Source organism: Drosophila miranda, chromosome 3 (genome assembly GCF_003369915.1).
Source record: "Drosophila miranda strain MSH22 chromosome 3, D.miranda_PacBio2.1, whole genome shotgun sequence".
Taxonomy (NCBI): Eukaryota; Metazoa; Arthropoda; class Insecta; order Diptera; family Drosophilidae; genus Drosophila; species Drosophila miranda.
In genome coordinates, this window is record NC_046676.1 from 23,683,975 (window position 1) to 23,707,658 (window position 23,684).

The 23,684-nt window shown below is 47.3% G+C and overlaps 6 protein-coding genes and 1 long non-coding RNA gene across 12 annotated transcripts; 2 read left to right on the top strand and 5 right to left on the bottom strand.

The window, feature by feature from the left end:
• Positions 1 to 590: 590 nt before the first annotated feature.
• On the bottom strand, positions 591 to 2,992 carry LOC108159652 (heat shock protein 75 kDa, mitochondrial). 2 transcript variants are annotated; one of them, XM_017293120.2, is made up of 3 exons: positions 2,783 to 2,992; positions 960 to 2,718; positions 591 to 892 (listed from the first exon to the last, which is right to left on the bottom strand). In XM_017293120.2, exons 1-3 carry the CDS (start codon positions 2,913 to 2,915, stop codon positions 718 to 720), a joined length of 2,067 nt encoding a protein of 688 aa, XP_017148609.1. In that variant the 5' UTR covers positions 2,916 to 2,992; the 3' UTR covers positions 591 to 717. The 2 variants fall into 2 exon arrangements, with proteins under 2 accessions (XP_017148609.1, XP_033246930.1); XM_033391039.1 differs by having other exon boundaries at positions 751 to 908.
• Positions 2,993 to 3,214: 222 nt separating this feature from the next.
• Positions 3,215 to 9,019, bottom strand: LOC108159917 (AT-rich interactive domain-containing protein 2). Its single transcript, XM_017293550.2, has 5 exons — positions 8,598 to 9,019; positions 7,491 to 8,518; positions 5,540 to 7,431; positions 4,405 to 5,331; positions 3,215 to 4,337 (listed from the first exon to the last, which is right to left on the bottom strand). The coding sequence occupies exons 1-5, from the start codon at positions 8,873 to 8,875 to the stop codon at positions 3,369 to 3,371; spliced, it is 5,094 nt and encodes a 1,697-aa protein (XP_017149039.1). The 5' UTR covers positions 8,876 to 9,019; the 3' UTR covers positions 3,215 to 3,368.
• Positions 9,020 to 9,682: 663 nt separating this feature from the next.
• On the bottom strand, positions 9,683 to 10,345 carry LOC108158329. The gene is made up of 2 exons (XR_004472403.1): positions 9,982 to 10,345; positions 9,683 to 9,915 (listed from the first exon to the last, which is right to left on the bottom strand). It is a non-coding gene; the product is annotated as an uncharacterized LOC108158329 (long non-coding RNA).
• A 938-nt stretch (positions 10,346 to 11,283) lies between these two features.
• Positions 11,284 to 13,663, bottom strand: LOC108160518 (senecionine N-oxygenase). Of its 2 annotated transcripts, XM_017294570.2 has the most exons (7): positions 13,557 to 13,663; positions 13,412 to 13,487; positions 13,188 to 13,350; positions 12,927 to 13,116; positions 12,632 to 12,803; positions 11,639 to 12,177; positions 11,284 to 11,567 (listed from the first exon to the last, which is right to left on the bottom strand). In XM_017294570.2, the coding sequence occupies exons 1-7, from the start codon at positions 13,557 to 13,559 to the stop codon at positions 11,388 to 11,390; spliced, it is 1,323 nt and encodes a 440-aa protein (XP_017150059.1). In that variant the 5' UTR covers positions 13,560 to 13,663; the 3' UTR covers positions 11,284 to 11,387. The 2 variants fall into 2 exon arrangements, with proteins under 2 accessions (XP_017150059.1, XP_017150060.1); XM_017294571.2 differs by lacking the exon at positions 13,557 to 13,663 and having other exon boundaries at positions 13,412 to 13,550.
• Positions 13,664 to 15,235: 1,572 nt separating this feature from the next.
• Positions 15,236 to 18,501, top strand: LOC108160519 (bcl-2-related ovarian killer protein homolog B). Of its 2 annotated transcripts, XM_033391566.1 has the most exons (4): positions 15,236 to 15,574; positions 15,614 to 15,942; positions 17,627 to 17,767; positions 17,830 to 18,501. In XM_033391566.1, the coding sequence occupies exons 2-4, from the start codon at positions 15,634 to 15,636 to the stop codon at positions 18,286 to 18,288; spliced, it is 909 nt and encodes a 302-aa protein (XP_033247457.1). In that variant the 5' UTR covers positions 15,236 to 15,574; positions 15,614 to 15,633; the 3' UTR covers positions 18,289 to 18,501. The 2 variants fall into 2 exon arrangements, with proteins under 2 accessions (XP_033247457.1, XP_017150063.1); XM_017294574.2 differs by having other exon boundaries at positions 15,236 to 15,942.
• Positions 18,502 to 19,231: 730 nt separating this feature from the next.
• On the top strand, positions 19,232 to 21,227 carry LOC108160286 (zinc finger CCHC domain-containing protein 8 homolog). Its single transcript, XM_017294174.2, has 4 exons — positions 19,232 to 19,479; positions 19,540 to 20,223; positions 20,278 to 20,397; positions 20,454 to 21,227. Exons 1-4 carry the CDS (start codon positions 19,303 to 19,305, stop codon positions 21,135 to 21,137), a joined length of 1,665 nt encoding a protein of 554 aa, XP_017149663.1. The 5' UTR covers positions 19,232 to 19,302; the 3' UTR covers positions 21,138 to 21,227.
• LOC117185703 (small integral membrane protein 14-like) lies at positions 21,228 to 23,126 on the bottom strand. 3 transcript variants are annotated; one of them, XM_033391320.1, is made up of 4 exons: positions 23,023 to 23,126; positions 21,920 to 22,053; positions 21,818 to 21,863; positions 21,228 to 21,752 (listed from the first exon to the last, which is right to left on the bottom strand). In XM_033391320.1, the coding sequence occupies exons 2-4, from the start codon at positions 21,989 to 21,991 to the stop codon at positions 21,535 to 21,537; spliced, it is 336 nt and encodes a 111-aa protein (XP_033247211.1). In that variant the 5' UTR covers positions 21,992 to 22,053; positions 23,023 to 23,126; the 3' UTR covers positions 21,228 to 21,534. The 3 variants fall into 3 exon arrangements, with proteins under 3 accessions (XP_033247211.1, XP_033247213.1, XP_033247212.1); XM_033391322.1 differs by lacking the exon at positions 23,023 to 23,126 and adding an exon at positions 22,212 to 22,318; XM_033391321.1 differs by lacking the exon at positions 23,023 to 23,126 and adding an exon at positions 22,132 to 22,223.
• Between the last annotated feature and the right edge of the window lie 558 nt (positions 23,127 to 23,684).

The window sequence follows — 23,684 nt, forward strand, 5'->3', positions numbered from 1 at the left end:
TTTCAACAGGAAAAGAAGCTGTTTTTACTTGAAGATATCGAAAATAAAGCTAAACATTTTCAGAAAAAAAAACCCTATTTTATGGTTTTAACAATTTTTCATTGAAGTGATATTAAATATGTTTTTTACAGAATTTCCATCAACTCATGTAGCTCTGCGGAATTAGCTTCAATTTCAGGTCAAGATATGCGGTGTCCACCAGACTCTTTATAAAAGTAAGCCTAACACCAAAACTTAGTGCAGTTGGTGATGTTTTCTCTATTTATTAAATGAATATCGTAGGTACTGAGGTACTCTAAAATTGCAATAATTCCGTTTTTCCTAGCGTACAAGATTTTGACGTCAACCTGTTTTTAAATTTCTAAATTATCTGGTAAACTAGTGGTGGTATTGGCAAAAATCGTTAAAAAATAATGATGAACCTGCCACATTTTTACACTTTTTATGTATTCCCGCTTGCCGCAATTCACAATTTGTTCCTCAGTTGGCTTCAAAAAAAGCCAGATTTGACGGGAAAAAAGAAACGCGACAGCCGATGACAAAACGAAATTAGCCCACTTAGGCCCCCTCTATTTAAACAGTTTAACGACTTGAGGTTAATTCTTCTTGTAACCAACAATAGCAATCAAAAAAGGTTAAAATTATAACTATTTTCAAATTATATTATAACCTAAATCATAGTGTGTAGATTTACATTTGGGGATTCAGCTGCCTAACTTAGTATTTATCCAGAGCTTTCGTGAGCAGCTCGTTCATGTTGGTCAGAAGCATGCGAGGATCCTCCGCAAGTCCGGCCCCTACCATGGCATTGGCAAAGAGCTGCTTGGTAATCAACTTGGCTAACTCGGTGTCACTCTCGCGCAGCTTGTTCAGCTTCTTGATAATGGGATGTCTGAAAAGGCGGAAACCTAAGGATTAAGGGCTGAGGATACAACAGACAACAGAGGAGTCCCACTCACTTTGGATTGATCTCTAGTTCCGGCTGCAGCAGGGCAAAGCGGTTCTGCTCCGGCACCTGGTGGCTTTGGGTGCGGATGAAGTGACGGGCCGCAGCCATTTCTTCCACAGTGACAACGCAGGGATGTGTGTCCAGGCGGGAGGTGGCTTTCACCTTGACCACTTGGCCCTGGAGCTCGTTCTGAATCCAGGGTATCAAGCTGTCCAGCTCGGAGCGCAACAGGCTGCCCTCGCCGTAGTCAGTGGTTGCACTCGGATCCTTCGAATCTTCCCGCATTTCCTTTTCCACCGAGACCAGGTTCTTCTGCTTGTACTTTCCTAGCTGCATGAGAACGAGTTCATCGTATGGTTCGTAGCAGAAGAGAACAAGTTCGTTTCGCTTTTTCAGGCTCTCGTAGTAGGGCGAGGACTCGGCAAGAACTCGGTTCGGCGCAGCCAAGTAGTAAATGTTTTTCTGCTCAAGGCCGACGGAGGTGTAGTAGTCCTCCAGGGACATGCGTCCCTCGGAACCTTCCGCCTTTGAGGAGTCGAATCGGAGGAGCTTGGCTATTTCCTCCTTTTCCGCCGAATCGCTGGAAGTGACGATTCCCTCCTTCAAGAACAGACCATAGTCACGGTAGAAGGACTCGTACTCCTCCGGCTGCTTCTTGGCGCGCTCCTGGAGAAAGCGGATCACCCGTGAGGTCAATACGCTGGAAAGCTTGCGAATGATGCTGCTGTTCTGGAGCAGCTCACGACTCAGATTGAGGGGAATATCCTCGGAATCGACGACGCCCTTTACGAAGCGCAGCCATTTGGGCAGCAAGTGCTCGGTCTTGGATTGGATGAGCACCTTCCGGGTGTACAAAGCCACCCCCGTGTTGCCGTCGCGAGACATCTCGAAGAGTCCAGGCTTTCCCTCGGGGAAGTATAGAAGGGCGTGCACCAGAATGGGAACATCGGCGTTGTAGTGTAGTGTGAATCGGGGCACATCAAAGCTGTTGCTGATGAAGCGGTAGAAGTCATGATGCTGCTCCATGCGGATGCTCTGCGGATCCAGCAGCCACAGGGGCTTGATTTCGTTGGCCTGCTTGCCGTTCAGCAGGATGGGAGAGCCCACAAAATTGCTATACTTCTTGATGACAGTCCGGATGCGGTCTTCGTCCGCATACTCACGGCAATCGGTCTTCAGGTGCAGTACAATTTTGGTGCCAAAGTCCACGTCTTGGACCTCCTCGATCTGGTAGGTGCCACTGCCGTCCGTTGACCAGCGCAGGCCGGGAGCATTGGGGGTGGCAGCCCGTGTGTACACCTCTACGCGCTGTGCGACAATGAAGGCTGAGTAGAAGCCGACACCGAACTGTCCAATGATGTTGGAAATAGCATCAGACGCCTGCTTCTCGTTCTTCATCTGTTCCAGGAACTGCTTCGACCCGCTGCGGGCAATGGTACCCAGGTTGCTGATGAGCTCTTCCTTGGTCATCCCGATGCCCGTGTCTTGGATGGTAAGCTGCATCTGCGGCTTGTCTGTGGTGATGCGTATCTCCAGAGCCCTATCCTTGCTGGACAGTTCCGCCTCCCCAGTGCTCAGGGCCGTGTAACGGAACTTCTCCAGGGCATCGCTGGCATTCGAGATCAACTCGCGCACAAAAACCTCTTGATCTGAGTAAAGGGAGCGTGCCACAATGTCCAGAAGCTGACGAGTCTCTGCCTGAAACTCGTGCTTGTCCACGGGTGTGTCCGCCTGTTTCGTCTCCGTGGCGAAACGGCGGTACGACATATCTAAAAGCATGGCCCAGAGTTATGTAAATCCGGGTTGCGCACCGCCTTGGTAATGGAGACTTACCGGCCGGCGATCGCTGCCATCCCAGAGCCACATTGAAAGCTGCAGCTGCACATCGATTGCTTTGCCTCAGCACTCCACCCAGGCGGCTGAAATGACGCGCCTGAGCTAGCAGTCCAATTGCCCGCACCGACATTTTGTAGTCCAAGATTTAATTTTGTTCTTAAAAAATTTTTGTTACGTCCGAACGTGTTTCTAGCAGACATATACCAAAATATACCATCTCATTTTCAAAATATACCGTAAATATACCGATGAAAAACCGAACTTAGCCCACTTAAGCCCCCTCTATTTAAATAGTTCAACTACTTGAGATAAATGGAACTTAAAAAAAGCTACGATATCTTTCAAAGAGAACATTACCCGATCGATACCATCGACTTGATACGAGGGGTGCGCGCCAAATAGGAATTGTTTGAAAGTGAGCGACAAGGATTCAGTTTTGTTTTTCACATTTAATTGTGTCGTTAGGTGTACAGGTCAGGTTATTGGTTAATATGTAGAAGCGTGGGCATTTGAGAGAATGAATGGTACAAAAATACAGGTATATATATATATATATATATGGGCGCCGGCAGCCTTCTACTGGCTACTGGCTCAGCTCGTACATGATGTGGGAGAGCACTCCGCTGGCCTCGACGTTGCTCATGGCTACACTGGCCAGGTGGGGCTCGTAGCGTTTGAGACTGCGTTTGGCCGTTGACGTGTTGGTTACCAGGTTGCGCAGAATAAGCGCTGCCGTCAGACGAATGCTCTTGGTCACAGGACCCTCGTTCTCGTCCATCAGCTCCTTGGAGTTGGTGTAGTCCGTTGTGTGCCGATTCATGGCCTGCATCGCCGCACTGCCCACCACGGGGGCCGCTACTGGAGCCGGTGCACTGCCGCTGACACTGGCATTGCCCGCCAACCTCTGGGCATGACCTTCGTTCCGCACAATGGTGACGGGCGGCTGGGCAGGCGCCACATTGTGTATGCCCGTGGCCAGGCGACGCTGCACGCCGGCGCGTAGATTGTCCAATGCCAGATGACGATCGATGAGATGGGTCATCAGGGAGTAGCGTCGACGAGCCCTGTTATCGCAAAAGGCGGGACCACTTCCCCACTGGCAATATATGTCGGCATCGGCGTCCAGGTGGTCTGGACAGTGGACATTGACGACATGATATTTGAGCTCGTTGAGCGACTTGAACTTGCGCCGCGGGCAGTTGCGCCAGTCGCAGATGAACAGCCAATTCACGTCCACGGGCACGGGCACGGGAGTGGGACTGACAGTGGCGATGGAAGCTCCTGTTGCAGCTGGAGTGGCGTACAGGGGCGTCGTCTGCACCTGGCTGATCACCACAGATGAGGTGCTGCTATTTGCCCCCGCGGAGGCTGTGTGCTCTACTGTCTTGGATTCCGCCAAAACTGCCAGCGGCTTGGCAACCGCTGTGGATGTGGATTCGCTGGTGCTCATTACTATCTGTGACAGCGTTGGCTTCGCAGCGGGTACAAGCTGTGGTTGCAATGGCTTCTTGGTTATGACCCCACCAGTCGCGGACTTAACGGCCTCTGGGATCTGAAAGAAATAGAAGATGACGTTAGATTAGAGAAGGTTTTCAATTGAGGCAGCGGGCTACACTCACAACCGGCATGGTGATCTTCTGCTGAATGATGGATGGATGGTGCTGCTGCTGCTGCTCCAGCACGGTGCGGATGTGCTGCTGCTGCTGTTGCAGGCCCGCAACTGCTGTGGCCGTGGTCGGCTGCGTAGTGATGATCGTCTGCGAGTTGAGCTGGCTCTGCTGCAGAGGAGCCGCCGTGGCCGGTGTCTGGGTGATGAGGGTCGTTTCTTTGATGCCACTGAGAAGTATCTGCCGCTTCTCGCCAGGAGCAACAGCAGGAGCTCCGGCGCCAGCCATTGGCGTGGGTGGGCCCGAGATGATGTGCTGCTGTATGATTGACTGGTGCTGCTGTAGCTGCGGTATGGGCAATGTGGCTCCCGCCTTGGCGGCCGCCAGGCGCTGCTGAGCCGTCACCTGTGGCTGTGGCTGATGCAGCTTGATGGTGGCTGGTATCTGGTTGAGCTGCGAGAGCAGGGAGGGTGACATCTGCCCTGCCCCTAGGGCTGGCACTGGCCTCTGGGGCGTGATGAAGATCTGCTGCTGGTGTTGGTGTTGGACGGCGGGGCGTGTCTGAGGCTGCTGGGGGGCCGTGGTGGTAGTGACCAGAACCTGCTGACCCTGCGCCGTGGTCATGATCATCTTCTGCGTGCCCGGCACACTGGCTGCAGACACTCCGCCCGGCTGCTGCTGCAGTATGATGATGGTTTTCGTCTGCTGCTGGGGTGTCTGTGTGACCAGGAGCGTGGGCTGAGCCGTTTGAGAGGGTGGTGGGACGGCGGGCTGGGTCTGCTGGGCCACCAGGTAGGTCTGACCTTGCTGATTCGTGGCGAGCACGTACTGCGTTGTCTGCTGGGCCGGCGAGGAGGCATCCATTGAATTTTTCGGCTGCAGGATCACAGGCACCGTCTGTAGGCCCTGGTCCGTCTTGATGGTGGCCGTGGTGGCCAGCTTGAAAATATATATCATATAATATCATGAATCGGTGCAATAGTGACCACTTAAAGGTAAAAACCAATGGTGAAAAATTATTTCGCCGCCGCTACAGCAGGGGATCTGATCCTGCTCTATTCTTACAACCAAACATAGAACAGGCTCATTGCGAACCCACCCAAATAGAGAAGCTACCGGTATTGAGAGTATTCAAAAACGCACTTACCGTGTTGGCCAGCTTGAGCTGCGGTGGAGGAGCGGGGGCGGAGCCACTGCTGCCGGGAAATACAAGCTGACGCTGGGTGGACTGCACCTTGGCCGGGATGAGCTGCAGCTGTTGTTGATGCTGCTGCTGCTGGGGCTGCTCCTGACTTGGCTTGGCCAGTGGCGGAACGTCATCCAAGTCCTCATCCTCCAGTATGGAGGCGGCCAGGTCTGCATACAGATTGGCGGCATTCTTCGAGGGTGTCACCTGGGGTTCCTCCTTACCGGAGGCGCTGGCCTGGTTCTCGAGGGCCAGCCGCTTATTCTGCTCGTCGTCGATGGTCAGTTTCCGTTTGGTGGCTGCCGATATTATCAGAGTGCGTCCGCTGGCGTCCTTGGTCACAACATTCGCCCCACTCAGCGGAGCCAGTGGCGGAGGAGCCGAGTCGGTGATAGGCTTCTTCTCCATTGGCATCTGGGGATGCAGTGGCTTTATGGTAGTCTGTCCCACCTTTACCGGCGTGTGCTGCATCAGAGGGTTGTTCACGAAGGCGCTGATCGCCGTCGAAGTCACTTTGATGGGCTGGTTGGAGGGAGCGTTCGATGCGGAGGCTGTGGTGGGCACCAGGGCCGGGGGCTGGGGTGACTGCAATAGCACCTGTGCCTTTTGCTTCTGCTGACGCTCGGTCACCTTGTTGGCCAGCAGACTCTTGATGAGGGAGGAGCTGGTCGGCGGCGTGGGCGTGGGTGGAGGAGGAGCCGTCTGCTCTTCGGCTGCTTCCATTGGCGTTGAGTCCGTCTGCAGCTTGGGCAGAATGAGAGTTTCCTTCTTGAGAGGAGCTGCGGATGGACTGGCCTTCTGGTGCATGGCCAATGGCTGTGCGCGCGTCCGGATGCCCACGTAGTACGTGCCCGGCAGCTCTGTACCGTCCAAGTGGCGCACTATGACGGGCCCCACGGTCTGGTTGAAAATGAGGCGCACTAGGCGAGGGAACTGCATGTGATTGACCACCGAAAGCTTGCCTGCCTTCTGGCAGTGCGACAGGTAGATCCTGTAAAACTCCTGCTGCTCCAGGCGAAACTCGTGGCCGGCGCCAGCCCTCTCGTATGTGGCTCCCAGCCAGGCCAGAGCGTACTGCTCATCGTCGTGTGTGAAACTCTGCGGTGCGGATGGTGGAGCTGGCAGGGCCATGGAGACCACGCCTGGCGGCAGTATAACCTGCGGCAGACTGGGTACTGGCAGCGGCAGAGGAACCTGCGGGAGACTGGGAACAGGAAGAGTGGGCACCGTTTGCGGCAGAGCCACAATCTGCTGCTCAGTGTGGGGTTGCAGGACCTGTGTCTGGGCAGGCGTCGGTATGGGCAGAGCGACAGGCGGCTTGGCGACCACTTGGGCAGATGGTGGTGCAGCTGGCGTGGCAGCTGTAGGATTGGTGGCATTCGTGGCCAAGGAATTAATCAGATTCCCCGGGACCATCTCCACGACGCGCATCAAAATGCAACCGTCAGCTCCATAGGTCTGCGCCTCGACGGATATCAGAGCCACAAGCTGGTCGACCAGGCCACGCACCTGCATCAACAGAGAGCAGGGACGGGCTCCGAGCGAGCTCAGGGCATAGATCGCTTCCAGAGTGAAGATAAGCAGCATCACATCCGTTAGCGATAGCAGCAGCATGGCGCGCTGATAGAAGTCCAGGCCCAGGCAGCGGTTCATATACTGGGAGTTGCCTTCCTTGCCACACAGCTTATATATGATCTCGAGGCAGCTGATAATGACAGCTCGGTCGTTGCAGTCGATTCCTTCGCAGAGTGTGGCCAGCAGATTCCGCGACAACTCGTCCGTAGTGGGGTCCTGCAGCTCAAACTGGTTCGCCAGATTTCCGGCCGTCTCCAGAGCCTGGATGTGGATGTTGCCTGAGGAAATCGATCGTTGTTAAGTGTGCGTGAAATGGTTTTGAGGGCAGTAAACTTACTCCAGCGAACATTGGCACCCATGACCAGATACCGCCACAGTGTGCGATTGGAGCCCAGCGGTATTTGATTCTCTTGGTGGAAACTGAGCGCCCGCACGAGCTGCACGATCTGGAGCACGCGCTGGCCCATGCGCTCGTCGGTGCCATTGCTGCGGCGCAGATTTAAAAAGTCCAGCTCATCGCATGCCGCCAGCAGCTCGCTGCGGGCATTGGAGGAGTTCTCCTGCTCGTCCTTGTCCTCTTTGCTGATGAGCCCATTGTCCAGCCAGGCTTGCTCGTCGGTGTAGAGCTCGAGGACCTGCGGCTTGTCGTAGAGCAGATCGCGCCAGAAGTTGTGCTGCGAGTGACGTCGCACTTCTGCGTAGCTGTGCTGGAACAACTTGCGTATGGTGTAGTCCGCATAGACGCCCAAATGGGCCAGAAGTACGTCCAACAGCTTTGGGCAATCGGCCAGTTGGAGGGTGTGCCGCACTTCGTTGGCCATGAGGGTGCACACGTTGATGGCAAAGTCCTGCTCGTTGGGCAGCGGCGAGAGCAGGGAAAGCAGCAGCTTCTCGTAGCTGCTGTGCTTGTGGAGCTGTGTGGACATCTTGTACTGCCTTCGGCGGTCCACGTTCACGATGTGCTGGCGTTGATTGTAGGACATGGGCACTGCTGGCAGTGTGGAGTGCGAGTGTCCAAAGATGCTGCCCAGCCCGCCGCCTCCTACGGCCAGTGCTCGGGATCGGGCCCGTCCACTACCCATCTCAGCATTCTCAATCGCCGCCTCTAGAGCCTCCATTTTGTCCGGATCCTCGCCAAAGAAATTCAGGCGCTCGTACTTGTCTAGGTAGCGTCGGTAGATGTGCTTGATGCCTGCCGTACCATTGACACAGCGTTCTCTTAAGGTCTCCATGGCACTGTAAACTTCGTCCCACTCGTCACGCATGTTAACCTTGTTGAAACCACCCCGATCTGTGACCTCAGTGTAGAGTTTATACAAGTCCACAAGCTTGCCACTGATCTTGGCCGCATGGGTCAATGCAGTGCTGCGGGAGATGGGAGTGGATAAACAAACAATAAGATAGATTAAGGGATATTTGAACGGATCAAAATCAATATTAATACCCGCGTCGCTCGTGGAACTGCTGCAGATCACGCCAGAACTCTTCCGGCGCCGACGCAGGTTTCCCTGCCGTATTCTCCGGCGTTAAAGGGGCCGGTGTCTGCGGTTGCTGTTGGTATGGATTTCTGGCGCGCAAAGGCGTTGTTGCTGCTATCATTCCGAGCCCCTTTGCCGGCGACTGCTGCTCGATTTGCTGGGCGTTGTTGTTGTTGCCACCCAAGGCTGCCGCTGCAGGCAGCGACTGCAGCAGTACGCGTACATTATCGATGTTTGAGGTCATGTTCAGCTACTCGCGGACAAGTAACACTTAAGACATTGTTTAAAATAATAAGACACGCAAATGCAACGCAACTAAAATTAGCTTAAAAAATTCAACAAAAATTACAACGCGACGCGGAGGCGCTCAGCAGGGTTGCAGATGTTGAAAATCAGATTTAACGATAAAATATACCGAAAGTACGTCACAAATTTCAAAATATACCGTAAATATACTGACGAATGATTTGTATTCAAGTTGCATCATATTCCTCGATTTTGATATTCCGTCGAATATTACTAGCTAGCTAAGACACTCAGCTCTGAACTCATAGTTTTATCCAATTATTAAATCAGGAATTCGATGCTGATCTCGAATTGGTATTCTACACGGTTTCTACATTGGTGCATTAGACAAGAGGGTTAACAGTATAAAATTTGCAAGGTGTGTGAGCTAGACATGGTGGCAAAAAAATCAGTGTGACGACCCTCAGAAATATGTATTCCGAAAACACACATTTTTAAAATATACCGATGAAAAACGAACTTAGCGCACTTAAGCCGCCTTGATTTAAACAGGAAAAAAAACTTTCATTCCTTCAGCGACTTCCGGGCGGATGTAATAGATCGGTTTGAGTTTGAATTACAAGTAAACACGGAATCCAAAAAAACCTTAATTCGATTTGTTTTCTCGTTGGCGTCGGTCCGTGCTCGTCTATGTTTGATAATAGGAAATCGATTCACTGCCCTCAAAATTTGGCTGAAAAATCGGATAACGTAGGAATTCTGATACAGCCGCGCAAGGAGATACTCACTCAAAACTTATCGGATATAAATGAGTAGTTTAATATTTATTTTCGCATTTTACAAAATAAAGATCCCGTCACCAGCACTCATTATGATATGATATAATTACGGTCGATCTGAACAGGAATAAAAATATTAGCCCCTCCTCAGAGCTAACAGTCTTTATACTTGACGCACTTCCAGCAACATTCGGGGTATTTCATCTCCGTATCTATGCCATCAGTTTCGCACTCAGCGAAAGTGGCTGGCTCTTGGCAGCTGGAAGGATGAGATTGATGTTCGGTAATCGAACTGAACCAGAAATACAATTGCGGGAATACTTACTAAATAAGCTGAGCTGTTGGCCTATTGTTATATAAAATACAACTAAGAATTCCACAATAAGCTCTCGGCTTCATCGTAAAACCCACCGCTACAGTGCTATTAGGAGCTAGGTTTTTATCTTCATAATGGCATATTGTTCTATCTGAAGAATATTCATAAATTTTTTCACTCCAAGTTAACCAATATCCTCCAATAGTAGAATAATCCAACGCAAACCATTTCGTGTGTATCTTGGTGGTTGCAATCCTATCTCTGGCATCATGGTAAGTTACCAAGGTATTCACGACCGAAACGCCCACCAAAAGAATGAAGAGGTTCTTAAGGATACTCATTATTAGGCTCCTCTTTTACTCAATGAAAAGGCCTTTAGCTGAGACTGCCTTTTATAGAACAAAATGGCAAATAAATTCTGCAGCTAGAATTGGGAGACCACTTGCGACTGCCATGAAAACTAAGGCTTAGCCTGCTCAACATGCTGCAATTATAACGAATTGAATAGAATAAATATATTTCCTGAGAAATGTAAGCGGATGCCCATCTTTTGGCAGTTACATGATCCGTCAAATTCCAACTAATAATCGCTAGCGAAATGCAATTCCGTCGATCACATACATGAACATATATAAATTGTTTTTATTAGAAGACGTGAAATGAAATATGGTTCTGGTGCTCTGGTGATTCAGCTGCTTGGAATGCCGGCCCTTGCCAGCATGAACTACCGATAATGTATACCTATCTATCCTCTGAAATATAATTTGTGGCAGTTCCTGTTGAACTATCCTGTCCTCTGCAGTTCTTGTTCTGCATAGAGGTGAAAAAGGGGGAGAATACTAAATGGAAAATGTCTTTGGCAATGATTAAATCTCTTTTGACTGCAAAATCTGCTTTTATTTTCCGTATAGAGCTAGAGATACGCTGGCCAGAAGAATCGCGAGGATTTAATAATGTTCTGATCAGTATTCATAACAAATTCATTTCAAATAAAAATATCCAAAGCCTCCAGTAGTAAAATACCAAATTGGTTGTATTTAAAACTTTTTGTTAATCATTTCATAAAAAGAAATGTGTCCGATACAATTTTCGTCTGTCCATTTGTGCATATTCTGCCTCCTGTTTTTGGTAAGTACCAGGGGTTGCTGTTATCATTCCACCATGCAACCTGACACTGCCCAGCTGAAGGAATCCCAATTCCAGATGATCCACAAGATGATCCGCTCTACATGGAGCTCACGGAGCCCATTGAATGTAATGTTTCCAAGATAATAGATTCTAGACAGCGGCACCGAGTGAGCGCTCAATAGCATATAATATCGATGCTTTTCGGAGTATTCACGATTTATTGAGTTATTTATACATATTCAACTACAAGTACGCTAAAAGTAGAAGAGGGGAGGGGCGAAACAGGCTTAATTGGTAATTTTGCCATTCTTCAAAAAGTTTTCATCATCTACGATCGTATAGCGGTTGGTGCGATATGTGTCCAATTCGAAGATGTACTTCTTACCGCAGTCCTTCATCAATTTAAGAATAACAGGCTTGATATTATCTATGCCTGCCATACGAGCCAGCTCGTTGTAGTAGTCAAACTGAAAATAAAGGCCAAAAACAAGTCAATAGCGTGCAGGAAGGAGGATCTTATGTGTCAGCCAATGCCCACCTGTCGCTCGCCCATTTGATGGGCCTTTTTGCGATTGTAAACGCCACAGTCCCACCGCTGCCCAATCTCCTTCTCCAGCTCGGCGATCATCTGCTCGCGCGGCGGCAACTCGCGCTGGCCCGTAAAGAACTTCAGCGTGAAGCGGACTTGCATGTCGAATATGTGTGTGGGTATCACATTGAAAGGCAGCCCGATGAAGGCCATCGTCGGATTGTTGATGTTGATGCAGTGCTTCCATAGGGGCTGCACAAAGTTGTCTATCACCTGAATGCCAACGTCCGTGCTGAGGCAGGGGAATGTGTACTTGTAGCCGGTGCAGAACATCACATGGTCGAACGACTCGCTGCTGCCGTCCTTAAAAAGGGCGCCATTCTTAGTGAAGCGCTCCACATCCGTTTTCTGCGTCACATTTCCCATGAAGGCTGTGTTCGGCGTAGTGGCTAGGTGGTGGCTCAAGTAGACATGCTTGGCTTCCACGCGGACATGATTTGTGATGTCCATGCCACTGGGACCGGCGCCAATGATTAGCACCTTATCGTCTGCAACGATGCAAGGAGAGAATTCAAGTTATATGATATGATATGATATGATATGATATACACTCGTTTTATATGTATGTATGTATGTATAGCTCGCTGTCTTGCTATCAGTCGCATCCACTAAATTAACACGTGCATCGGACTACGGCTACCCACAGAAACCCAAAACACTCATTATGTCACACACTTGACAACGGCGATGGCGATTCCCGTCAACGACAGTCCGAGCCGAGCCGAGCCGAGCCGAGCAGAGCCTTATCATTATCTCCTCTTTAGTCGAGAGTGCCCCGTATTATTTATGAAGGGAAGACAGAAGTGGGACTCTGCCCAGACCAGACCAGACCAGGCCAGACTGTTGTTGTTGAGTTGTTGTAGTTGCGAACAAAACAAAGTATTTTGCGTCTCCAGATTTAGCATTGAGTGCTGCGTTGGCGAATCTAAGAATCGCTCTTACCCTTAAACTTGTCCGCCGTGCGATACAGGTGACTGTGCATCAGCTTGCCCTCGTACAGATCCATTCCCTCGACCTCGGGCATATCTGGCTCCGTGTAGTGGCCGTTGCAGACATAGACAAAGTCGTAGTAGACCGGATCGCAGGTGTTGGTGTTGTGGTCCCAGATATAGACCTGCGGGTAAACAAGAAAAGTCCCCAAATATCAATAAAGTTCAGTAGGGTGGCCTTCATTGCAGAAGGGTGGGCTATGCGAACGAAAACAAATCCGAATGCTGCCTGTGACGTCGGTACCAACCTCCCAGTCATCCAAACGAGGACGCACTCTTATCACCTCGTGCTGGAGCTTGATGTGGGGGCCTAGCTTGAAGTGTTCCGCATACGAGCGCAGAAAGTTCAAAACCTGATGGGATGTAATGAAAGAGTCCTCGATATCGTTGTCGTACGCATAGTCAGGATAACCCATCACTTCCTTCGGTAGGTTTGTCCTAAAAACGAGTAGAGTTTAGCATTTATCTTCATTTGTACATATCTCTGTCCGAAAGTCCCATCAACCTACCGCAGTCCCTCGTACATACTGCTGTGAACCTCGTCGTAGTCATTCTTTGGCATTTCCTCGGAAAATATCCAGGTGCCGCCGATCTCCCTGCCCCTTTCATAGGCCACCGCCTCCAGTCCCGCCTCCAAAGAGTTTTTCAAGGCGCACAGACCCGCAGTGCCGGCTGAAATTTCGTCGAAATTGAAAACGATTCAGATTGCCACAGATTGAGCATTGGCTCTTACCTCCTATTACACAAACGCGACGTTTCTGGTCCACGGGGTTCGGGTTTTTGATCATTTTGACGAGCAGTGTTTCTCTCTAAAAGGTTAAAAAAAATTCCTGAAATAGCCAAGTTTTAATTCCAGCACGTCTGGCTCTGCGTCTCACCATTGACTAACTGAGGGGCTCGAGCTTTCACAGATAGTATAGAGCTGGAGAGGCACTATCCTATGGCTGTGCCCTGCACATTGTCGGCGAGTCGAATTGCTTGATTTTGTGAGGGATTTGGCCGGCAGCTGATAAGGCATAGGCATTTATATTGTGGTGCTCTGCATACTATGATACTATAGGGGATTGCGCGAGGCGCCAACAAACCCCTTCGTTGTGAAAGTAATCAGTATCAGTCGCTGTTGTCAATGACATAACAACGACGGCGACGTCGGCGTCGACATCGGTGTTTCTGTAAGTATGTCTGTATGTATGTATGTAAGTATGTATGTCTATGACGAACATCTGCCTGATGAGGCGAAACTAATCACGATTCTCGGCGGACAAACAACGTTTCTGCGTGAAGACGCGCTGATAAGACCATCGATTGAGATTTGGAGAAGACCCCCCTTTCGGCGCTGTTGTTCACAGTCTCGGAGAGGAGTCACTGTGTCAATTAAGTTTATCAGCCCAGTTACGTAGCTCATATAACTATGACCTCCACCACGAGATCTATCCATATCTTACATCAGTATGTGTGCATGTGAGTGTTTCGAGTGCACGCCAGGTCCGGTTGTTTCATCAGAATCGATCGGGAAGTAATTAATTTGATTCAGTCACATATGAAGACATCGTTGGGCCTTACAATTACAATGTAAGCAGGCCGCAGCGAAGCCCATCGGGGAGTTGATTTGCTTGGGTCGTGCTCTCAGAGATTAGGTGTGAGGAAGCCAAGTAATTGTTATTGCTTTGATAATAGATAAGATTGGTGGTCGTCACTTTGGGGTGGTGGAAACTGAACTCCCAGCATAAGCATGCATTGACAGCTGTTTTTGATAATTAAGATTATGCTTCGTGGTAAAGGACTTTCTATGGTCCGACTCTGATCACGTTTTCAGATAATCACCATGCAAAACATTTAGAAGTACCTTTGAACTTGAAAATTGGAAAAAATTCTAGGTAATTAACATATGTATGCGTTAATTATTGCTACATTGTTCAAAGTTTTTATTTTAATCTGGCGCCAAGGCTGTTTTAAACTGGAGCAAGAGCAGTTTTCCTGTGAATGTCAAAAGTGATATCGATAGCCACGATCATTTTAAAGTTTCCGCAAAATTAAACAATCCGCTGTGCGTTTTTACCCTATTTTCATTTCATACGCATAATTTTTGTATGCTCAGCTCTCTAGCTTTCAGTATGATTGCTATTTATGTGTTATCACAAAAACTTGATCTTTTTGCTCAACTCAAACTTTAATTTATCAACAATCCAATAAAAGGGAGTATTTAAAATTACCCAATCTTATAGAAAATTCATTAACCGGATATAATTATCAAAATCGAGGAATATGATTGCCGATCATGCATAGAGAACGATTAACCCACTGGCGACCAGTGGGTATTAAAATACTCTCCACGAAAATTATGAAGATTGAAGAATTTTAACGTAGTTCAGGTGCAAGATATCGTAGTTTCTTTGTAAATAAAGAGGAGGGATAGGATGGATTTACAAGAATAATTTACACATAGTATTATTTTCAGCGGTGTAACTCAAGTTGTTCACCTGTTTAAATAGAGGGGGGCTAAGTGGGCTAAGTTTGTTTTATTCATCGGTATATGATGGGGATCGAAATCGAACCCCACCAACAACAAGTGGTTTTCCTCAGCGTGTCTCATTCGTGTTTGCTGCTCTCCGCTTTGGGCTTCACTTTATTGCCGACTTTTATTTTGTTTCGTCGGTTTTATCAGAGCGCTCGATCCCGACCACCTCCAAAAAAGTGCAAAACGAGAGCTGAGCTGAGTTGAGCTTGGGGGCTGCATTCAAGGCGACAGACGAGACGTCTACTCGTAAAATCTACAATTTCAAAATTACACAACTTACATGAAGGAGAAGCAGCGATAGAAGGGAAGGCATAGAGTGGCATAGCAGCAGCATCAGCATCAGAAGCAGCCTCCGCTGCAACAATAGCCCAAAGTCTAGTCCACCAAAGTGGCAGTGCATTGTCGAGAGGCAGCCAAGCATCGCCCGCGAGCACTAGATGCCATCGACCATGGCCCCCACTACCAGTCCAACCGCCCCGAAGCTGGCCAAGTTCAAGTCCTCATCCCTGGACCTGGAGATCTACACGGCGAATCGACGCGGCACGATTGCCACGGCGGCCAGTGACTGGAAGGCACTGCGCAGCAGCCCTTCCAACGGACGATCTCTTCATGCCGGGGGCGGGCACGGTCTCGGACTCGGACCAGGCCTCTCCTCGATGACCCGGGCCGCATCCACATCATCACTAGCCAGCAGCACACGCACCATGACCAACTATCAGGAGTACAAAATGGAAATTATTAATCAGGTGAGCATCATCGAAAACAAAAACTGGAAAGCTGAAAAACTCTAACCAAGTCGAGTCAAAAGCTGTTCAAACAAATTGCCGTACTTCGTGGATGTCAGTAGATATTTTGAAATTAATTTACGAGCAGTGGAGACAACAGATCTACAAACAGCAGTTCATATTTGCATTGCCAAAATGTTTGCCAAATTACCTAATTCGGGGATTTGCTGTGGAGCGCCCAATGGTAGAAGACGTATACGAGTAGGTCGCCGCTGTCTTGGTTTAATTGATAACGTACTCGTAAATAATTTTATCTCCGACTGATAAAATATGATCTAATGCAGGCAAAGGTATTCTAAAACATTTACTCAACCTCCGTGAGGTGGACTGAAATGTAAAATATTTATTTATTTGCCTTTCATTTGGATGCAGCGGAAGTTTACCCGGAATGCCTAGGCGCCCCATCAAGAAGTGCAGTTGATGGATAGCATATCAGGGAAGTTCCTATTACCTAGTTCTAGTTATAGGTTTCCTTGTCGACACCACAAATGGGACCAGAAGGCCCGCAGATTATTGTAAACAGTTTGGTTTTTCCAACAGCACAGATGCTCCCTCACAAAGCATTAAACAAGTATTCCAAAAATAAACTCCGAGTACATAACATATCACCCGAAAGCCCACACCAATGGGAATTCATCGAACCCAACTGAAGTCATCCGAATTGTATGTTATTTGGTGTTTGGTGTTTGGCCGGGGCCAAATCAGATGGTTGCTGCTGATGATTGGACGCACAGGTGCAGCGCCATAAACAAGATGATGGATTTATTAGTGTGGTAGGTGAGTGAGTGATTAAACTGTTAGGAGGCTGGCAGGCTGGGCCGTTGAGGAGGGGTGCCTCTCAATGGACTTGTCAAGCGTCACAAGGTCAGGCATTGGGCATTTGTGCGAGATCTCTTTGGCTGGCCATGTCACAAGTCAAGTTGGCGCCAAAGAAATCAATTGCTGAATCGTTGGCTTGCCATAAGCCGTTGGCGTGACAAAAGGTAATTGTGCGACAGAAATCGAGCGAGAAACCCGAGCTGCCGACAATAGCGATCACCGTGACATTGTGCATTACTAAATTGATTGGAATTATAGAGTGCACATACTCGGGAAACACAACACTCCCTACCGGCGGAACACAGAATACATTGTAGAACCATAGGAGAGGGTGCGAGTGAACCCGTTATCTGTTGGTATCCGTTGCTGTAAGAGATTATTGCATATCGTAGATTGCTTCAATTTAGCCGTCCTCTGCGGCACTCTCTTCCCAGTGCACGTGCTGATCGTTTCTTTTCTTTTGTTTAAAACATTTATCATTGTTTATTATCACCTCTGTACTGCTCTGTATTCCGCCGCAAATTGGCTGCAGTTGACTGACTCTGGAAGAGGTGTGAATGAAATTGAACAGGTGTCCCTCAGCCAAGGGGCAATAAGATACGAAAGCCATGAGAAACCATCCCTTGCAAGCGAATATTTCGCTGTAAATTGTACAAATGTAGAAATGATTGGCGGCGCCGAAAGTATTGCTTCAACAAGATCTATGTTAGCCGGAAATGTTTACGCATTCAATTGATCGTATGCCCGGCGGATGGGGCAATGATCAAAGCAAGACAATTGATTTGATTTTAATTGAACTTTTGGCATTTGCTATCGAATGTTTCAGGGCAAGTGTCTCTGTGGCCAGTATATTAGAGCGCGGCTACGACGGGCCGGCGTCCTCAATCGGAAGGTGATACAAAGACTGCGAAACATACTGGAACCCTCTTCCCATGTGGTCTACGAAGTGTTTCCCGCCCTCAACAGCGTGAGTACTAGCAGGCCCACCTATTCTCTGCGTAAATCAACCAATTTTTAATCTATCCACAGATGGGCGAGGAACTGGAGCGAATGCACCCGCGTGTCTACACAAACATATCCAGGCAGCTATCGAGAGCTCCGTTTGGTGAGCTGGAGGACGGTGATATGGCCCCCATGCTGCTCAATTTGGTGGCCAAGGATCTCTTCCGGTCGAGCATTACCTGGGGCAAGATCATCTCAATATTTTCGGTCTGTGGCGGCTTTGCCATCGACTGTGTGCGCCAGGGCCACTACGACTACTTGCAATGCCTTGTGGATGGCCTGGCCGAGATAATTGAGGACGATCTGGTGTACTGGCTGATAGACAATGGCGGATGGCTCGGACTTCAGCAGCACATACGTCCTCGCGTGGGGGAATTCACATTTCTGGGCTGGCTGACACTGTTTGTGACTATTTCGGCGGGAGCCTATATGGTATCTAATGTATGCAAACGCATTGGCTGTCAATTGTATTCTTTGTTGTTTTAGTTCGGGACGATTCGTTTTAGATTTATACTCGTAACACCTAACATTTAGTCATTGAGACTTTCCAATCATTCCTCTATGGCATACAGAGTCGTCTTGTAATAGTTTTTTAAGCAATTTTGTTTTATGTATAATATTCATCTTAATAATTGTTATATTGTTTTCTTCTTTTTGTACATAGTGCTAGGCGCAATAAAGCGAATTTTAAAGGTGATATTTTTATTGTGCCGAAAATATCCATGGGTAGATTTGTGGGATATAGTACATACATATGTAAATATATAGATTAACGGAACCACCAAGCTCAAATTTTGTGTTGTTTTGTTGCTCTCGGACTTCCGTTCCTTTACCATTTGAAAATGTGTGTATCCTGAAACAACCATGATTAATTATTGGATTAATTTGTAAACATGGAACTATTCAACTACATGTGAATGAGGTAATATGAATAAAGGTATATTAAACAACATACGGCATAGGAACTTCAATAGGCAGGTTTTATTAAAATGTATTATTTATTCATCTGGATTGGCGCTCAAAGTTAACACCTGTTTAAATACAGAGGGCTTAAGTGGGTTAAGTTGGTTTTTTCATCGGTATATTTACGGCATATTTTAAAACTGAGACGGTATATTTTGGTTCTTCGGCCATCACATCAAAGTGACAGTTTATTTAATGGTATATTTTGTTAATTTCATCAATCTATTAATTTTCATTTTCAACGTTATATTGAAATCCAATAAAAGCAATTATTTAAATTATGCTACTCAAGTAGAAAAATGATTCATGAATCGTATAAAACTATGTGGGCATGGCTAAATGTTTTATATAGCTGAGAATATTCCACGGAAGATCAAAAACGAGGAATATGTAAAACATAACTTGAATTCGTCAGTATATTTACGGTATATTTTTAAAATGAGACAGTATATTTCGGTGTATTTCTGACGGTCGGACGGTATCACACTGAAAATAATAAAAATTCCAAACAAAAATAAAATTAACAGGTTAAAAGAAATGGACGATTCTGTTATAGTGCTCGACGATACGCAGCCCAGCGGGGAAATCATAGAAGTAGACATGGAAGATGGCGAGTTGGACGATTCAGAAATTGTGGTTGTGGCCGTGGCGGACACAAGCCCCTCCACCGATATGTTACCAACAACAGATGACAATCCGAGTCTACGAACTCAGGTATATATTTGTGTGTATATTCTGAGTGTTAGAGTAAATTATAAACCCATTTCCTCCCAGGAGAACAACCAAAACGATGGCTTGGTGTTCGAAGTAAAGTTTTGCAACAAGGAGCACTTTGCCAGTCTTCACCACAAAATGTTGGATGTATTGGAAGCTGGTTTTGCGGGCCGTCACCTAGATTACAGGACAAACGCAGAAGAGCTGGTAATAGGCGCTTACGACGGAGGCGTTAAGAAACCGCAATCGCCTTCATCTCCGGATCTGGACACTTCAAATGACTTTATGATCGACACATCGCCTACTCCGAAGCTGATGGTCTCGCAGGTACCTTCTTACAAGCGCTCGAATACAGATGTACTCGACGAAGACACTGAAGCACGAAAGAAACTGAAGGCCGAGGCGGTAAACAAGTGTATCCGACCCAAAAACCAGTCGGCCTGCTTTAACTGTGGCGAAACGGGCCATTCGCTGCGAGAGTGCCCACAGCCACGCAACAATGTGAGAATTCAACGGGCCCGCAAGAAGATCAGCTGTCGCATGGAACGCTACCATGTGGACCTTGAACAGAGGTTTGGACACCTTCGACCCGGGAAAATCAGCACTAAGACCCGCCATGCAATGGGCTACAACCGCAACGAGTTGCCTTTCATGTTCTATCGGCTGCGCGTTCTGGGATACCCGCCAGCCTGGCTCGAGGATGCTCAGATGCAGAGTTCCGGCATTTCGATCTTCAATGCAGATGTGAGTACTTCTTATGCCAGCCGAAGAGATTAAACATTAATGCTATTCCCCTAGGGTACAGAGGTGTCGAAATCAGATGACGAAGAAGGGGTAGCGAATACCTTTAAATATGACCTTAACAAAATTGTGGAATTCCCGGGATTCAATGTGGAACCCGGTGGCAGATTCTTCGATGTAAATATAATCAAATTAATTAAAATGTTAAATCTAACCAGCAACCACACTTAAAGGACTTTCAACATCACAATGTGCCGCCCTTCCAGAAGAGCCAGCTAAAGGAAAACTTTATTAAATCCCTGGGGGAGAATATAAGCAAAGGCTACAGACGCAAGAAGCTGTTGGACCTGCCAGCTCCGCATGACTCGAGTCCTACTACGACCGAGAAAACCAACTTCGTCGAGTATGACATGGATGTGGAGGAAGCAGAAGCAGAGGAATCAGGCCATCCTCCACTACCAGCCTCTGAGCCCAACAGCATAAGTCTACCTCCACCCCCATCGCCGCTGCAAGAGAAAAAGGAAGCACGCTCCCAATCACCATCAATAGAAGTCTTGAAGGCGCAGCAGGAGAAACTGCTGTTGCAGTTGGAGAGCAACACCTCGTTGGACACAAGCAGTATAACAGCGGACGAATCCATATCTCAGACAACATTGACGCAAACACAGTCGGCGCCCACCACGCCTAGCGGGGCAAGAGACTTGGCCTCACGGCAGTTCAAGGCTACCTTCGAGGGGACGCCCATCCTCAAGTTCTCTGAGTTCAACCAGCTGCCAGTCGACAGTAACTTCAGGGTGGGCGTGAGCGATGTCATCCACTTTGATAATCTGCCCGATTCGACGGGCAAGTACGAGCAAATGAAGGACCTGCTGAAGAACGTGCGGGAAAAGATGGTGAAACTGCAGAACGAGGATTAATGCATACATCCCAACAAATTTTTCATATTTAAATGCCCGTAGTGTTTAAGTTTTTAACAATTTAGTTTGCCAATACACGAGTCAATGTAATTTCGTTTCAGAATTTGTGTATTTCTGTGTGGGTGTATGTTTGTGTCTGTGTGCGCGTCTGCGGTGTTTCACTAGTACAGAAAATTCGTGTGTTTATTTAATTGATCTAATCTTTGTCTGATCCCATTAATCCCATACTGGGCCAAACAATCGAAGGGATGTTACGTTTGCATGGATCTCCCTCTCTGGGGGGGATACCTGTTCTTGAATCTTGTGTGGTTTGTGTGTTGTGTTATTTGTCTAGCTGCTCGTAATGATAAAACCAAAAAAATGCAAATTTCTAAGGTGTTCAGCAGCGTCCCGGCTTCTAGTTGATAGCCGGTGGCGGCGGCTGCGGTGGGGGAGGTGCCCCATCCTGGTTGTTGTCGCGACGAGTGTTCTTGGTGTTGCTCCTCAGACCAAGACGGCTCCAGGTACTCGGATTCACAACGACCAAGAACATGGCCAGTAACATGAAGACCATACCGACGAAGAAGCCGTTGCCATCATCGTTCTCCGATCCAGTCCGCTGCAAGCGTCCGCTTACTGCAATTGAGAAGAATGAGAAGGTCAGAGGCCGCTTGTGGAATTGCTATGACGGAGCTACTCACCATCGATGCACTCGGTGTCTGTGCATGTGTTCTGGTTTTGACGAATCTACCACAAAGGATCATATCAAAATGGGAGCCCGGTGTTGGAGAAAGTCAACTTACAAAGTTTATAAGACGCTGCATGGCGAATTCGTGCGACCAAACGCACTCGCAGCCATCGAAATCGTCAGACATGATAGACGGATTGGTACTGGCTTATTGCGGAAACTACAAGTCGAACTTAAGCTGGAATTGCACTGAAAAGATCCGAAGAAAGAATGGAAAAGATGCGTGTCAGATGCAGTTTTTGTAGAGTTATTGCCAGGCCGACTGACGTGTCTTTTCAATAGCGCCGCACACAGATGACAATAGCTCGAATACAGAAATACAGAGAATTGTTTAAAACAGAACGTACTCAGTTGCGACTACTTTATTTGCCAGAACGTAATCGAGTGGCTATGGACGACGAACGAAGCGTTACTCTTTACGCGACCACGATTTTATATGGCACTACTAGAATTTACGAATGTGGGGGCGTACACAAATTTACGTTTGTGGACTGTAGCGAGACTATTTGATAAATTTGAATTTTAATGAAATTTCGATTGAATCAATGTCGCAGAATGTATCACAGCCTCAAAGGGTTCAGTGATAGAGAATTCAAATTACTAGGAAAAAAGAGATCTCATTGTAGTCCAGGAACAGCTCTTTGATTTGATATCAAATTAACATGCAAATTCTTCGGAACGTATTGCAACTTTACGAAAGATTGTGGTCGAGAGTATACAAAATTCTACACCAATAATATTCGCTTTAATGCACACACCACACACACATGCACATGTATATGGACTGTATTGTGTATAATGTATGTACATATGTATGCGTGCAATGGAATCAGCTTCGAAGTAAAATATAATCGCATAAAATGAACGACAACTTTTAATTATAGCAAGAACACAACAAGCGCAAAGCTTATCAGTAATAAGTTCTCATTCTCATTTCGTCTCGAACTTCCTGCTGACTTTAAACACTTTATAAAAATTAAAAACAACTTTCCCATAAAATGCAGTTGCGTTGTTTTTGTCCACCTCCATCTTCCAATGGGGATACATGCAGCGCCGTAAACAAATGCCAGCGCACCTGTTTGATGGAGTTCCATCGATTTCACTTTTTGGTTGTGCCCCAAACATAATTTAGTTTATGTAATGCTATGAATATTTTACCTGCACCCGAGGACTCTATTTACACTTTATTTATTTTCTTAGCTGGAATGCAGATTAATGGACCCTCAGAAATACACCAAAATATACTGTCTCATTTTAAAAATATACCGTAAATATACTGACAAATTAATGTTCTAATATACGTATTCCTCGTTTTTGATATTCCGTCGAATATTACTAGCTAGATAGAGCCCTCAGCCATGCCCACATAATTGTATGCAATTAATGAACCTATTTTCTACTTGAGTGGCTTATTTTAAATACTTGCTTTTATTGGATTTTGTCTAGAAAAAGGTTTTAGCGAAAAGGGTCAAACAAACAAAAACGTAAGAGAGTAATTGTTCCAATTGCTCAATTTTGATATTCCGTCGAATAATTCTGACTAAATAAAACCGTCAGCCCTGCCCACATAGGTTTATCCCATTGATGAATACATTTTCTATAAGATTAATTACTTTTAAGTAGTCTCATTTATTGTATTGTGTCTAAAACGAGGTTTAAACAAAAAATATCAACAAAAAAACAGTCGCAATGTTGTCACGACAATGTTGACAAACATTGGGAAACCTGTGGATCCCAGCCCAATCACATAAAAAGGAACTTATCAATACCAATTTTAAAACTAGTCCCTGGGGTCCGTTGAACTAACCAACATGGCAGTA